This window comes from Copidosoma floridanum, unplaced genomic scaffold (assembly GCF_036245765.1).
Source record: "Copidosoma floridanum isolate Cflo_tuat_1 unplaced genomic scaffold, Cflo_Japanese_pri ptg000008l, whole genome shotgun sequence".
Taxonomy (NCBI): Eukaryota; Metazoa; Arthropoda; class Insecta; order Hymenoptera; family Encyrtidae; genus Copidosoma; species Copidosoma floridanum.
The window spans coordinates 4428766-4445335 of record NW_028321885.1 but is presented as its reverse complement, the minus strand read 5'-3'; the positions used below and the strand labels follow the sequence as shown (position 1 = coordinate 4445335).

Sequence of the window (16570 nt, the reverse complement as noted above, 5' to 3'; positions counted from 1 at the left end):
AAATTGATAGAGCCGGTATGAGTAAGGTCATTAAGAGAAATACTTACTCCAGTCTGAGAGGAAAAATTAAAAATTTCTAAGTTGGGTAGATGAACTAGAGATCTTGAGAACTCCGTGATGAGGGAGATACCAGCCAGTTAAAGAGTGACTTGTCGCTACCATGTGGTCCAACTCTTTATATTCATCTTTACAATTAATATAAGCGTTTCTTAAAGCAGGATTTTTAACAAATCAGTTTTCTAACAAATATTGAACCGAAGCAGCTTGACGATGGAAGCCAATTTGAGATTAATGAAGGATAGTCGGATTCTTTTTAAAGGGTAAACCGACAACGTAATGTCCATTCTCTAATCTACTAACCGTACTTTGATAAAACTGCTTACTCCTCTCTTTTTCGTCCGAAAGAGCAGACATGGGATAAGGAACCTCCTCTACTTCTCAAAATACTTACTAATTGAGTTCAAGATCAGAAGTACAATGTTGAGAGCTAACAGTCAAACTAGGAAAATTTTTCGTGATAGAACCTGATACAAGTTAACCCAGAGCTGTTGTATTAGCGATGGGATTATGAATTTGACCCTTACGAATATTACCTCTGATTATTTGTGAGCGCATTGATGTTGGCTTCTGAAAGCAAATTAATCGTATGCAAACTGATGAATTCTGAATCAGCTAGATCTAAACTAATTAAATGTTGAAAACTACCATTGACCTTAACCAACAGCGATTGGTTGGACAAGACCTTATTGAGGATCAAGGTACCTACCTTAAACTCAATCGAAGCATCTGAACAAAATTGTACCGTAAAGGAAACCTTATTTCTAGGAAAGTCAACGGGAACTTCAACAGTCCCATTCAGGTTTAGGTAACTTTTCTATTTTAATTTTAATAAATCAGACATTAAACTAGATATTATCAAAACCTGTGAAGCTTGGTCAATCAAAGCTTAAGCCATCAATTTAACACCAGCAGGACTGATAACGTGAATTCTATAAGTAGCCAGCATAATATTAAGGCTCTTTAAACGAACGTAATGGATCTAGAAAGTGGGCTCTATACTTTTGACAGACTCACGATCTTTGACGTCAACACAACTGTTCAAGGAATGTGATGAACCAGTTTTAGTTTTAAAATGATCACTGTGCAACAGTAAATGATGCCTTTTACAACAGATAAAACAAAACCGCTTGGACTTACTATTCTTTACCAAGTGGTCACCAAAACAGACAAATGTGCTTTCAAATGATAAATTTTGATAATCGCTGGAACATCTCCTCTTCTATGAACAAGAGCCCTAAATAAGTCACGGAAGTGTTTCTCATCACAGTTGTCCCCATTACATTTTGGCAAATTCATTCTTGGAAGTGAAAAGTTCACCCCAGTGGGGGCCGCGGAAGCTTGAAGATGTGGATTTAGAGGAAACAATACAAAATATTCTAAATTATCTTATTTAACGTTAAAATAAGCATTGACACTAAAATCAAACAGACCTAAAGTGAAATAGACGTTTTTTTCGTCCCAATGACCGAACAGGAAAATTTCCTAGTGGTCTGTCTTAAAATTAGTACTGTCTTCAACTGCTATCGTAAGAACTAACAGCTCTATTATGGCGCTTAACTTGCTTAGTGTAAGGAGTTTTTATGATGTTTGACAAAATTTACCAATAAACAAACGATAAACTGAGAAACGCAGTAAATAAGCAAAAACAACCAAGAGGTCGACTCAAGAGTGAAACTGAGTACCAAACGATCAAACAACAAATTAAGATGAGTTACACAGAACTTATTAAAATAGACTAAAAGGAACGCAAAAAGTACGGCAAAAAAGTATAAATGTTTATCCAGCAGTAATAAGTTCGAGGCTGGGACAGATTTATTTTCTGACAGAGATGGCCAGTTTTGCGCAGTCAGGCACCCTCAAACTTAGTCTTAAATAACCTGCAGGAATGCGATGAATTACTTTTAGTTTAAATAATAGAGATCGCCACAATACGATAAGCTATAGTGATACAGTCAACTTACCTGGAGATCCTCTAACTTTGTAAAGGACTTACAGGTTTCTAGTGAGACGAAGAACAAACTCGAGCGTCCATCAGCGAGCTAGACTACTTAAGGTAGCGATAATCAAAGACTTAGCTTTCGATGGCTTGGTACTAATGTGGCAGTTAGCGACTGTTAGAGCAATGACTGCAGTGACTGTTGACTTGACGATGACAGTAGTAATACATAGGGTCCAAAGTGACATAAGAGATCAAGCATCTATCTATATATTGGGCTGCTTAAGGTTGTAACAGTCAATGATGCAGCTTCTTGCACCTCGCCGTAGATGTAGCTGATATTCGAAGACAGCTGGTACCAGAAAAAGGTTAGGATGCCATAGATGACGCTCTGTCAACAAACCTTAGACGATTAGCCATTGGGACCGGAGATAATTTACAAACTAAAATCACAAGTTTGTAATACTATACTGTGATGTGTGTAATAATACACAGAAATATTAGTTAATGAAATTTTTTTCCCAAGTTAAGTGAAAGACTGTTTTCGCGTGATAGTCTTCTGCACTCAGCAACTTTTAGGTCTTCTCTATAACTCAACCTAAGTCTACGTCTAATCATTTCACGTAAGCATTTTAACGAAGACTAGAGAAGAATCGCTACGTGTAACAACATACGATACACAATACAACGCATTAACGCTGTCCAAGGTGTGCTGCGTACGATCCAAAAAATTACACGAGAGCCTGGCAAACCTAGTGCTCGAGACATTGACAAAAAAGAAGAAACTAACTATTTCTGTGAGAACGCAAGGCTAAAAAAATGTACCAACACAAGCTCAGCGTGGTACACAACCATAAGAAGAGACTACACTCTATGACAGGGAGATTCACTACGCACACGAACCACTAGTAAAAAAAGACGAGAGGTAATGAGCTGCCACGTGGGCTGAACGGGTCAGCGTACGTGCCTCGGAGTTTTGCTAACATGACCGCCACGCAGTGTTTACTACTATAAAAATGTCGAAAAGGTTTGTTCACCAAGACCACTTGCCCCCCTACCGCTGCTCGTATCTGGCTCGAAGAACAAAAATATTGACTAATAACGCTAATTTAAGCTTCTAATAAGACCATAGACTGTATAATTTGTAAAAACAGCTAGATACGTAGCCAAAGAAAAAGAGGATACAAAAAGGTTTATAATGTATTATATTATATAAATAGTATAAATAATGACTTCACTTCTGTAAAAACAAGTTCATCAAAATAGCTTGTTTTCATACATTTTTGTCGTAAGTTTAACATGTTTATTTGTATCTATTTTATTTGTTAATACTTAATTTTTGAACTTTCATGTGTTAAATGAGAAGTTCTTTATTTTTAATGGTCACTTGGTTTTTTTTTTTGATAATTTAAACATTGCTTAGGGCTTACATGAACAATAAAATACCACTCGATTTTTTTTTATCAAAAATTTCATACTTATATACTTCTTCATATTTCGTCTCATCATGGAGACCTTTTCAAAACTGTCACTTTTTTACGCAAAACCTCATGCAATATAGACTAACAGTTGCATTTTATACACAAAGCATCTTATAAATAAAGAAGAGAATTAATTTAATTGAAGACTGTAGATAGACTGTTCACACCGACGGACCGTATTGTATTGGCTCTTATTAAGTACCATTTTATGAAAATACAACTATCCTTTTTTAAAGCCATTGTTTTCAAACGTAAGCAGCATTAGTCATATAAAACTCACACATTCTGTTGTCATGGTGACTTAAACTTTGTGCTCAACTCAGTCTACCTTTTTTACTGACCACTATGCAACGTGTCATATATGAGCAAACACAAAATCATATTTAGAGTCTCAAGTAGTGACTGCTTACTTAAATTTCAGAATATCAACTTATGTAGGCCTCCAAGAAAGTCATAAGCTGTGATGCTGCGATGATGGTGATTGTGGACATAAATGATTTTAAATCTACCTCATCACTACTGTCCACAATATTTGAATTGCGAAGTCTCCTAATAGTTCACTTTGACAGAGGATTATCATCTTTGTGAGATTCATACCTTAAGGATGGCTTAATGTTTTACCTCCATTTACTCTACTAGTGATCGACTTGAGGTCTTTACCATTGGAGTAGATTTGGCCACTTTCTCTATCACTCGTAAGCCCTCGATTATTAATTTGGCTTCTTCTTCAGGAGGTAAGCAAGGGGAAAACGTGAGTAAGCAAAGTATGGCAGTAAGAAGGAAAAAATTTGCGATGTAAATCTTCGTAGAGTAGAAGTAAAATCAGCCCTTGCAAGAGCCACAAGTTAGCCTTTAACAAGGCCATTAAATAAAACTCAAACAAAACCTCTTTTTCAGATGTAAAATCAAGTCCTTATAAGCTTAATATCATTCAAATTAGGCCCCTTATTATTACTGGCAATAACAACAATTAAGACACAAAGGACTTGCACAAGGCGGAAATTTTTATTGTTGAAAATTTATTCGTCCTTATTTAATTAAAAGGAATTAATTGTTTAAAATTAATTTTATAACTACCAAAACTTTTAAATACATTTAAATTATAGTCAGAATGTTTGATTGATTCCAACTAGGGTGATCACATAACCACATGTCAGGGCTAGGATTCCCTATACTCTAGATACTAGCACGATGAGATACAGCGAGATATAGCTCGTCTAATATAACGACGTAAATCAGACCTACCTCTGGTTCAAGCAATATACAGCTCATTAAAAATAGCTTAAGGTGAGCTAACAAGATACAACTCCTGCACCATAACCTTGTGCAGTAGTTTAAGCTGTGGCAGAACTTTGTCCAATACCACGAGCTGTGCTATAGCACTAGCTACACCAGAGCCCCGTTCAGTAGCCACAGTTGTGTCGTAACACAAGCTGCGCTAAAACCTCGTTCAATAGCACAAGTTGCTCCAGCATCTTCATATCTTCTAGCTCAAGTAATATACAGCTTATCTCATAGTATGAGTTACGCCAGAATCGCTAATGATTCTAGTGCACTGTGCCAGAGTGTCCATAGCTTACCCATTTTGGCTCATTTAGTGGTGTTTCTTTAGCAAGTATGCACAAGAAACCAAATTTAGCTGATGCGTAGTCAGTTTCTAGATATTTTCCTTCTTTTTTTCTATAGTGTAGGCACTATAGTGTTAATAACATGCTATTCTCAAGATGTCTCTTCCCACGTCCCCATGTTTCATACTCTCCTATAATTTTATTTCAGGACTAAGAAAATTGTATCGAAGTATGTAAGATTTGAACATACCTTATGATTACTTGCATCAACAAACGTTTAAGCGTATATGTATATAGTGTACGTGTACTATCTGTACATAGTTTTACCAGTAAAAACTTAGTAACAGTAGTGTTTCCTACCTAGTACCTACAAGAGTTGAGGTAGTTTCCTCGTTTGTAAATAATCATAAAAAGTTTGACAGTAATATTACCAAAACCTGAGTATAGCTTAGTGTAGCTGAGATAGCCATAGTGCAGCTCAGCTGCAGTCAAGCACACATACCTATAGGTGTGTATGTAAAATTAGCAAAAGTGTTTTCTTATGTTGTGTGCATAAACAGTGCTTGTTGCTTTCTTATTAATAAAATAAAACATAGATGATTACTCAGAGACAAAATTATCAATGCTTTTGACAAGAATCTGTAAAGGCTGAAGGGAAGGCCAGTTCACGACAAGAAAAATGTACTTGGACCATTAAAAGAACAAAGGAATTCATTTTTAATCTGTTTATATCAACACAAATTTACCTTTTATAGCTTGTAAGACAAACATTGTTCAATGTAGAGGATGGAAATTTCGGCATTAGTTAAATTCAATATTATTTGTTTTTAAGAACTCGAGCGTATGAGCTACAAGTTCATAGGAGCTGTACATTGTCTGATTACCATCAAAAACAACTTTTTTTTTTTTTTTGAAAATATTTTAAAATAATTCCTCAATACCTGCACTTTGCTTAGTGGAACTGGAAAAAAAAAATTTTCCTCCAAGTACCATTTGATGTATATGCTTAGACATTTTGATTGTTTTCAGAAAATGGATGCACAACTCACTTTTTAATACTATTTAAAAATATGGTATTACTGATATGGTTACTCAAAGCCTCCAATGATCACTTGTTTAGTACTATCTCTACCTGACACAACAGTGTAGACATCATTTTAAAGCTTGTCGTGTGGTTAGGCAAAATACATCTTTAATAAGTTCTCAGACATTTGACCCCAGTTTCCGAGAACCTACCCAAATATAGGATGGCTGGTGAATTGAAAGCCAAATTTACACCCTTCGCAGTAAACATACCCTAATACTTGAGTCTAGATAAAGCTTCAAAATATTTCTCTTTAATAAATTGATTAACACCCAGACAAGTTATACCACGCTCACTGTATATATAGAAAGGGCATTCCACTACAAGGTATAAATTGTCTAAACATGGCAACAAAGGCCTGAGAAAAAAAATCATTCACCAATTTTAAATGTACCACCTTGGTAATAAATCAAACGGAGACCATAATGTAACACAACTTAAACCTCACACCCTCAGTGCTCTTCGTTTTAAATTTGAATGGCCCAGCATAGCCTACACCACAATACACAAATAAAGACTTTGTTTCTTAAACTTAAACTTACTTTGTACCTTAGGGTAAATTAGCCATTATATGACGTAACAGTTTTGTGCAAAGTCTAATGCAAGTAAGGTATTTGTATACTACAGTTTTAGTTTCAAGTTTTAAATTTATTAGCCACATTTACCATGGCAACGAATTCAGAGTACACTTCATTTTTCTGTAGGCACTGTTAAAAAAATTATGAAATAATTCGTAAGACCAGTCGATTATAATCAATGATGACACTATGGTGTAATGCATAAGGCAGCAACAAATGAGTGAATTACCCACTCTCGCACATCAAATCCATGTCCTTCTGTTTACAAGGACTAACGAATAACGAGTACAATAAAAACTATTACACTATGCGTAAGAGCTTACAAACATTTTTAATATAATATTTATTTCATTGTAAAAGACTTGACTAAAATTAACAATAAGGATACTCTCAATGTTTCTAATACGGTAAGGTGACTGCATTTCGTAAAAAATCGTCTCATAGAATCTGCCATAAGAGTAATCTTTGCAGTTAAATCTTTCCTTTTATTACAACATGTAAACCCAACACTGTTGTGTCAAATAATTAAAATATTGATAAAATTTGTCATTTAGTTAAAAAACGTAGTATTAAAATATTAACAAAAAAATTAAATTTATTAAAAGATAGATTCCAATGCGCTTTGGACACTTTTATAATGTTACCATCTCCTTAAGCTGGAATTTAGACTATCCTATGATTAGCATGTTCAATTTTGTAAACAAGAGATCGTTTACTGCAGGCCTATTTGTGCAATTTCAATCCAGCTTCTGCAAGCCAATCAATAACTTGATTTTGAATTTAACTACTATACATAGTTTAATTATTTGTGCACATTATATTACACAACTGTTTTGCTTATACAGATTAATCAATACTTGACAGTTCGTACAACCTAATGTGCTGGTTGAGCTGTGCTGCATTGCCTGAAAACTTCAAGTTTGGCTGAGCCGTGTGCGTAAGAGTATCAGCATGATAGGAACATTTAAAAGCTTTTATTTATTTTAGTAAAAATCCATTATACTCGTCTTAGATTTTTTATAAGAAGCAGCAATTCTCAACTCCCTGTCATACAACTTCTGCCTATCCAATTTTTCGTTTAACAAGTCAACAAGACGTGTACTATGATATTTAGTAAGATATCCTGGAATCTTTAATGCTGACAGATTGTAAGAAATTACAAGTTTTGCAAACCACTCACTGATTCTTCATTTATTTTCTTTATTTTTTAGATTTTAGAAAAAATGAGCATCATACACAATTTTCTTTATTTTTATAATGCGCATTAAGCATGTTTCAGGTACCATCAAAAATAGCCTATAACAAATGGTTATCGCCAATCATACCACTTGTTTTTCCTTTAATGCATGCTCTTAAATAGTTGATTTTTTTATGGTGCTAAGAGAACCATTTCAATCAACAAAGGTGGTTGCAAAAAGGCATCCATTCCGTGACTTTATCTGAAAACTACGGAGTACTTAACTGTAGTGAATTTGAATTTGCATTTACATCTTGTTTCACATTAAAACCTTGCTGTACTTACTATTGTAAATGCGCATCCTAAATTTAAACACCAAATTGATCATTAGCCTTGATATTAAGAGAATTTCCTGTCTTTAATTGATTTTTGTTGGAGTACCGGCATTGAGTTTAATCAATTCGCGCAGCTGTGACGTGAATTCTCCTAATACTGTTGACACAATATATCCAATGTTCTTCGAAATTTGCAAAACAAGTGCCACTCTATAGTTAGTAGCAACTTCATGTGCATAATTTATTGCTTTTCTCAGTAACTGAAAGCGCATTGCTTAATATAAAAAGCTAACACTTCCTTTTCCAGACTAGGAAATTGTAAAATAAAATAAATTTCACAATCGTAAACTTGTTTTTTGTTTGTTTCCACAATTTCATAATACATTCAATAAATTCTTACCATTTTGTCAACACAGAGCAGTTTATTACATTTCGTTTAATCTCAGTTATTTTTAAAAGAGTTTTTGTTAATTAATAAGTGATTGTATGAATAGCATTTTTTAACGTCATTAATTATTTTAAATAATGGTGGTTGAAAATATTTTTAACATTTATTAGAGCATGTATAATCTTTGATGTGCCAAAAACTTTTATCATACAGTGTACAGTACCTTGTTCTTTCACATTTACTAAATAAATTTTTGATAGGTTAAAAATCTTGTTGATTCTTGTAATACATAAACTGTAATGTGTTACATTACGCTTTTCATTATTATATGCACAGACGACAAAACGTCTGACATCATACAGTGAAAGATAAGTGTGACTATAATTGTGTAAGGAACATACGACAATGGCTGTCTTATGAACATTACAAAATAATTGAAAATCGTTAATTTCTGTAGAAAATATAAGTTTACGTTCGGTTGCGGTCTTGACAAACGTCGAAGCACCTTTCTTTTTTCCAAGCTGAAGGTATGCTATCTTTAACAACCTCAGACTTAAAAATAAAAAGTAAGCGCTCTTTATCATCTTACTGTAGATGAAAATATGTCAAAACTTGTATATAAAATCAACAAAAGTAATATTATCGCTCAATCGTGTGATACGAAACAGTTTTATTGCCACTGCTATTGGTGTTTGTGCTGCTGTTATTACTAGTACTACTAAAAATATCCCAACTGCTACTGCAAGTATTAAGTGGAAGTCTTTTTGCTACCTTCTTTAAACCAAGTACCTTTCAAGTGGTGGTAAGGGAACCACATCTCAGATTTAAGGAGCACCACATGATTCAAATTCCCAGGGCAGGCCAACAATAATTAGTACTAGTCTTTTATGGAACTAAGCGATGATTTTAACACTCTACTCAGATACAGGCATTACACCTTTACCCAAAAAATACAGGTATACTTACGAGCTGTTTCTGATGTCAAGCGATAGTATCCCACTCTAGCTGGCATGGTGGCTCTGGCAGCGGGTGAAATAGGACAATAGGGCCTAGATTATATTGGGTAATCCCATCTTATATGACGGTACGTCTCAAAAACAAAAGAGTCGTAGTGAGATCACTTATCTTGACTCACTATTACTAACTGGGTTACATAGTGGCACTTTTCAGAACATTGCACACACTAGCTTGTTCTGTTGGATCCTCTGCTTCAGTCATAGACTTGTATGCCTGTATCTCGTCTCACTCGAGTACTTGTAGTGTGCCTACTAAAATATTTACGACGGAAAAAAACTTTTGAATACCCGTTACACAACACCAGCGTAGTTTTTACTGGTGGTATTGAGGGAGAGTGGCAACTCTTAGCCAGCCAAAGCAAGCGGAGCTTATGTCAAGCAATGGATTAGGCTGCTGGGCTGATTCTTATCCTTTCCAGATGTTTGGTATAGGAAAACGGGTAAACTGACCTTAACCAGTTAGTTCACCACAAAAAAGACTCGACTATAAAAAACTTCGATAAAAATAAGTACCGCAGACAGTTACTTCACGGAGGGAATTCTCCACCAGTTTCAGTTGGTGCAAGCTTCGGTGACTACCGTAGACCACACGGACTGTGGAGAGAGGAGGAGAAAGACAATTCGAGTTGACTAAAGAAATTCTTCCTTCTGCCTGAAAAAACAGTGGCACTAGCTTTGGTAGCAATTTTCGTATTTAAAACAACATAAGACTTTTCAGCAAATCAGATACAAAAGAACTCCGATGACATGGTGGGTCTTCGACAAAGAGCTGTGGAACAGTGAAGTTGAACTATGTATTTTCTTAATTTAGCTGAAAAACCGTCAAATAGTTCCATGATGACTTAAATGTCAAATACGTTAACGCCGCTAAAGTGGTAAAAGATGGCTTTGTTACTATTAAACAAAGCTAAAGCAGGAAGAGCTGGAATCTGAGAAATGGAGGGGCTATTGTACAAGTACTTAAAGAAAACAGTAAGAGATGTGAAACTTCAAGTACTTTGGGAGAAATAACTTTAATATCAATCTCAGAAAAAAACGCCTAAAGGTGCACTAGAGAAAAGAGAAAAGTGCTAGCTATGAAAAAAAAGAAATATCTCAAGTGGTCCAGAGAAAAAAAGGAAGATCAAGGTCCTGAGTAGCCTTAAGTAAGTACAAAAAAATATGAACTGTGGCTTCATACTAAGAGTAAAAATAGGAAAGACACTATCAACCACCCAACAAAATTCTTTGTCAAGGTTGCCGGAGAGCATATCTTTGCAGGAGTATTGATGCCGATGAAGGCTGATTTTAATCTTGACGAAGCAGGAGCTGTGGTAAAAAGTAATAGAGCAAAAAAAAAAAAAAAAAAAAAGATCTACTACTTGGAGCCACAGGTGTTGCAACTACTGCAGAATTTTGTGTTTAAAAGTTAGTAGCTGACCAAGGTAAGGTGGTCACTTTTCTAGAGAAATAGCGCTTAAGGTGTTGGACCTCAACAACATTGTCCAAGAAGGAGAAATGAAGGATTCCATTTTGAAGGTCATTGGAAACCATACCAAAGATTGGAAGGCTCAAATCTATACAACAAAGAGAGTAATATTCGACGATGATGGTGCAATGTTGATATAGCACATAAGTAGGATCAACGTTAGATTTGTCTTCTGCTATGTTAAAAGAAAGCTTATCGTGACTCCGATGCCTGGAGTATGGTCATGTCTCATTAAAATGCAAAGACGTTGATAAACCAAAGCTGTGCTTCAATCGTGGCACCTGCAACCATCAGAAGCAATATTGTAAGAATCGATCTACGTATTTTCTCTGCGAAACAGGGGACATAAATAACAAAGCTACCAGTACAGCATGCTCAACATTAAGAAGATCGTTAAAAGAAGCCAGTAGAAGGTCATATGTAGGATGTAAGTAGAAAGTCATGGCTTCTAAAAGATATAGGAGTTAAAAAAAATAGACCCAAACAAAGCTTAGTTATTTACTTGTAAGCTAGGCAAAGCATCAAGCACATAGTGGTGCTTGCAAAGAATGCATCATGTGAAAACGGGCTAGACGTATGTGCCAATAAGACCCTGAGTGATTTTAAGGATTTAAAAGGATAAGCACCTGTAGCAACTGGTGGTCAACTTGTTTAAAAATGCTGTGAGGTACGATGATCATACGTATACTTCCATAATAGACGCTTAGTTGAAGGACTTTCTATGAAACGATGGTTCTTATAACCCACTACGCTGCGTTAAAGCTTATGTCATCACAGTTATCTGAGGATACTCATTAATCAGGCCTTGTTTTGATGAATATTTTAATGTTTAATGTATTAATAGTTATAGAAAGTAAGCACCGTAAATAGAAAAAAATTTTATTAAAGCCGTGGCACAAGATTTTATCGGGCATACTAGCACAAAACTCTGCACTTTCATCGAACCTTTCGATGATCTCAAAAGTATTTCCTACCACGAACTCTGATTAAATATTTAACTTTAAGCTCACATATGTCAGGTGCGCTGAAACACTCATTCTTAGTCACGTTTTTATTTTTAACCCACAATACATTTTTATCTGAAAGGGTAGAAAAAATAAATTATCGTACCACTTCGTCTTTAAAAAAGTAGAATTACTAATGCTAGTAAATGTCACTGCAGGACGTTAATCATATCAGTAAGTTGTTTTAAGTACATCATTAAAACTTCTTATGAACAATTTATGTGGTGTTAAAAAAATCAAAACAATTCACAAAAAATTTCAGATTAGTCAGCAGTACTTTTTTTTTTAATGTTTGATTAAAAAAAATTTTTTTTTTACCTGTAACCTTATAAGGAAGGCACATAACAAACTTCTGTTCCTCTCATTTCTCTGAATGTTTGCTCTACTCACTGTAATAGAGTGCTTAAGTCAAACAACTACTTTAGTCATGACTGAAAAAGTAGTGATGGAATTAAACACAATGAAAAATAACTAATATATTAATACAATCTTGTATGAATAAGCCACTAATAAAAAATGAAAAAAAGTAAAAGAAATTTAAAACTGTTTCAAAAATGCTAGACAACTAATAAAAAAAAAAAAAAAAATATAGTTGACAATTGTTCTTTTATCATTTTTAAACTTTAAAATTCAAACAAATATTTAATAACTGATACAGAAAAGCAGCTAAGTGAAAAATATTTCTTGCTATGTTTCAAAAAACAATATCTAACTATGTCACAAAATTATTTAATTACAAAAATGATCCATCACAATATATGATGAAATCAAATAAAATAACAAACCGTTAAAGAAAATTTTAATCGGGAATGAGCTACGAACCACACTACAATAATAAAAAAAAATCTCTTACAATTCGGATCGCTCGTAGCAGAGTCGATAGGGTACTTGGCTAGTGTTCCAAAGAATCAAAAATTAAAATTTAGTGAAAATATAAATTTACTTTCTTCGATTAGCATTTGCGCTTTAACAGTGTGGTATGGTGTACGGTGTCAAGGTTAGCGGGATAGAGTGCTAAATTTTAATAAGTAGTGACACTGATACTATCAGTGGTAAAAGAAAAATTAAGCTTGGCCGATTGAGAGTAATAGACTATGATTGGTAACGCAGAAGTGATTATAGTGATTCAATAACTTTAGTGAAAAACAATTTTTTACTAATAGTAATTTTAAAAGTATTAAATACTTAAATTAATCTGTGTTTAGTAAAAGCGGTAGTGCACCGTTCTAGAGACTTTCTAACAAAAAGTGTTTGAAACTATTTTTTAAATTATTGGAGTTTAGATTTATTACATCAAAGTCAATAAATAAAAGTTATGTCAGAAACAAAATAAGTGATTTAAAATGAAAAATACTTCGTTGTATGTTCGATGAGCTACATCGATAAATATGTCTACATAATATTAATATCTTTAAGAAATGTTCTAAAAAAATCAAATCAGAATTTTTTTTATTTATCACTTACTAAGCACACACGTTAACACGCACTCATGACTAACACTTTTACTAGTAATTCATAGATTACCATAATAGTGTAGAAAGGCAGTCTGCTATCAATTAATGATTTCTTCATGTGTTGATTTTAACGCTGCTGTTTCAATCTCCATAAATGTTCTGCGTCAGTTTCTTGACGCCTACAATTTTATACATTTTAAGCATTTTAGTTTTCTCTTTAATTTGCCCTCTTATAACTGTAGACATTGTTAAAACTTTAGCGAGCCCTAAGCTTTGTAAGTGCTGCTTATGGTCTACTTTTTAAAGTTGTTATATTAATTAACAAAGTAGTTTAACGTTGCATGTACCTCAAAAGGACCAATGAGCTTAAATTTCTTTGGACTAAACTTTTCAGCAAATGTGACTACCTGGATACCTGAGGGTGATCTTCTCTGACCTGACCACTTATCAATTGTAGTTGTCTTCCCTAACGCCTTCTGGTATTATACTAAAGACAATAGCATCCAAAGAACCTTTTTATCGGAAAGCTTTGATTTTTGGTGATCCACGATGGAGATTCATTCGTGTTGCTTGTTTGTTGAAGACTGTCCCACTTTATCAAGTATGCTCCTTCTTTATAGCTTAACTAATAGATTCGCTGAATGCATAACTTCAAAGGATCAGTTGTACCTTGTCAAATGCATAGCATTAAAAGAATAATGTAGGATCATTAGTGATCTAGACATCCAGCCTTGTAATAAAGAGCTCTGATCGTAATGTCTACTAGTAAACGTAATGTCTATTAGTGGATGAATCATTGCCAGAATTTGCTTTGAAACATTTTTCGGGAATAGTTGTTGGAAAAATATTTGTTAGGCAGATAATGTAACGTTTTATAGCGTTAAGAAAGAACAATAAATTTTATGGTGACTTAGTGAACGTAAGGATTTCTAATAGCTCTGAAAAGGACCAGTGGTGATACTTGCAGTCAATATAATAAAGAAAAGTTCCAGAAAATGGTTTTGTACTTTCGCATATATACTTTTCTTCAAATGAAATGATCTTAAATACCTAGCTATGTAGCTTACGTACGCTCAAATGTGATAAACTATTTTTCAATGTCTTGAATATACCTGCTCTTTAAAACAATTAATAGCACACAACTTCAAGATAGTGCGTAACAACAACAAAAAGTAAAGCCTGTAAAGAAAATATTTCGGAGAAAAAAGATTTAAATTCATCAACCTTAATGCAGCGTTAACAATCAGTGCTTCCTAAGATGATTTGCAACCTTAATGGATTCAATCAATCCTTTCGTTTTTAAACATAATTGTTAGAACGAAATACGGAAAATTGGTAAACAATAGTTGGAAACTTATCTTTTACCAAATTAATGTCGGTCTTAATCTATAAAAAAAAAATCATGGGGATCAAAGAAATAAGATGATGAAGTAAAGATGACAAAGCTGCAAAGAAGTATCATCCAAGTTGAGTAAAAATATGAAAAAAAAATATTAGGAGTTACTTTGATAACAACGATGTGCAGAGTATGCAGTGTACAACAGATGTTTTTTATCAAAGATCTTATGTGTATTATTGTGTATAACATGACATTATTTCACGTCAACTTTTTTGTTAACGCAATAAATTATAATAATAGTTCATTCGTTGCAGACCACAAAGGGGATCAGTGGCTCCTGATTAAATGCTTATGGTAGAAGAACGATGTAGTCAATTTAAAAAAAAATGAATGAATAAACTTAAGCCATCTTGAAAGTGTCGAGAGTCAGTATGCACAATTTCAGCAAGATTGGTTGGAAAGTTTTTTTGGTTAGCTATCACAGCGGCCTTAGCGACTCTGTTATACATGTGCGTAAAATGAATATCAATAAGTATACGTACAGAAAAACTTAAGTAATTGTCATGGCAGATTAGTAAGAAAATGTGTTGGGGGATGTACCCTCTTTTTGTAAGCGAACAGAAATACAGTGGTCTACGAAATAAGTTTACATAGTCCATGTGCAAAAAGAATATACCCTTTTAAGTAAGCGTACGATGACACGGGGGCCCTATGTTGTGGTTATTTGTTCTGATGGGCTACTGTTTCGTAATAACTACTAACGTTAGAGGAGTCACTGACTTTTTTGGTTTTTTATTTATTTTTTTAGTATTATCTCAAATGGTTTCTTACATGTTAAATTAAGGTCCCATTTGATTTGATTTTTTTCAGCAATCAATAAAACACGTAAACAAATCGAGTTAATAACACGTTGCAGCTAACTTCACACATTCAAACTATAATTATTACTTAGTAAATAAGATTTGTTTTTTTTTTCAGTATATTTTAAATGAAAGTTAACAAAATTTGCTAACTAACGTAAGAAAAAGTTGCCTTTTTTGGGGTTTTTTGATAATTTTAAAAATATGTAAAACGATTTAAAAAAAAGATTGTATAATTATTTTATGTCTTATAAGCAAAAAGACAAGAAGCTTGTTCTGGACGTTTTCTTGATTATTATAAAAATCTCAAAACTCGATCATAAAAGTAAAAATAGGTAATAATTACCGAGTGAGTGTCTCGAATATGTTGCAGCATGTGATCAAGTGTGCGCTTAGGCATGTCACATTTTCTATAATCTCCCCATCTACCTGCAGCAGCTGATTGATCAGCTGGTGGACCATTTGTAAGCCGACAGCACAGTGGCTCATTACATTCAGCATTCGATCCTTCTTGGTAATATGGATCATAATGCGTATCAGAAATATGTAGCACTTTAAATACTGGGACATCTGTACGTAATGGCTTAAGAGGTAGTACTTTTGGTTTTTCTTTTGGGGGAAAAGCCACTTCCCAGTCATGTAATGGATTATAGACATCTTCACATGCATCACCAATGACAAAACTGCATATCTGAGCTGGAGTCATTTCTATCTGTTTTAGTACAAAAATAACTTCTCCCTGGAATTAAAATTAAAAAAACATGAGATAACCAAAAGTTTCTAATAACATTTACAAAGAGTGAAAACACAACAATCAATTTT

The 16570-nt window shown here is 33.9% G+C and overlaps 1 protein-coding gene across 1 annotated transcript in view; it reads right to left on the bottom strand.

Annotated features, from left to right (window-relative positions):
* LOC106639004 (sphingomyelin phosphodiesterase) overlaps positions 1–16570 on the bottom strand; it is a 657347-nt gene that overhangs the window by 431995 nt on the left and 208782 nt on the right. Inside the window, exon 3 of the mRNA XM_089589283.1 lies at positions 16095–16487. Within this exon, the coding sequence (XP_089445409.1) occupies positions 16095–16487 (393 nt within the window). The remainder of the gene's footprint in view (positions 1–16094; positions 16488–16570) is intronic.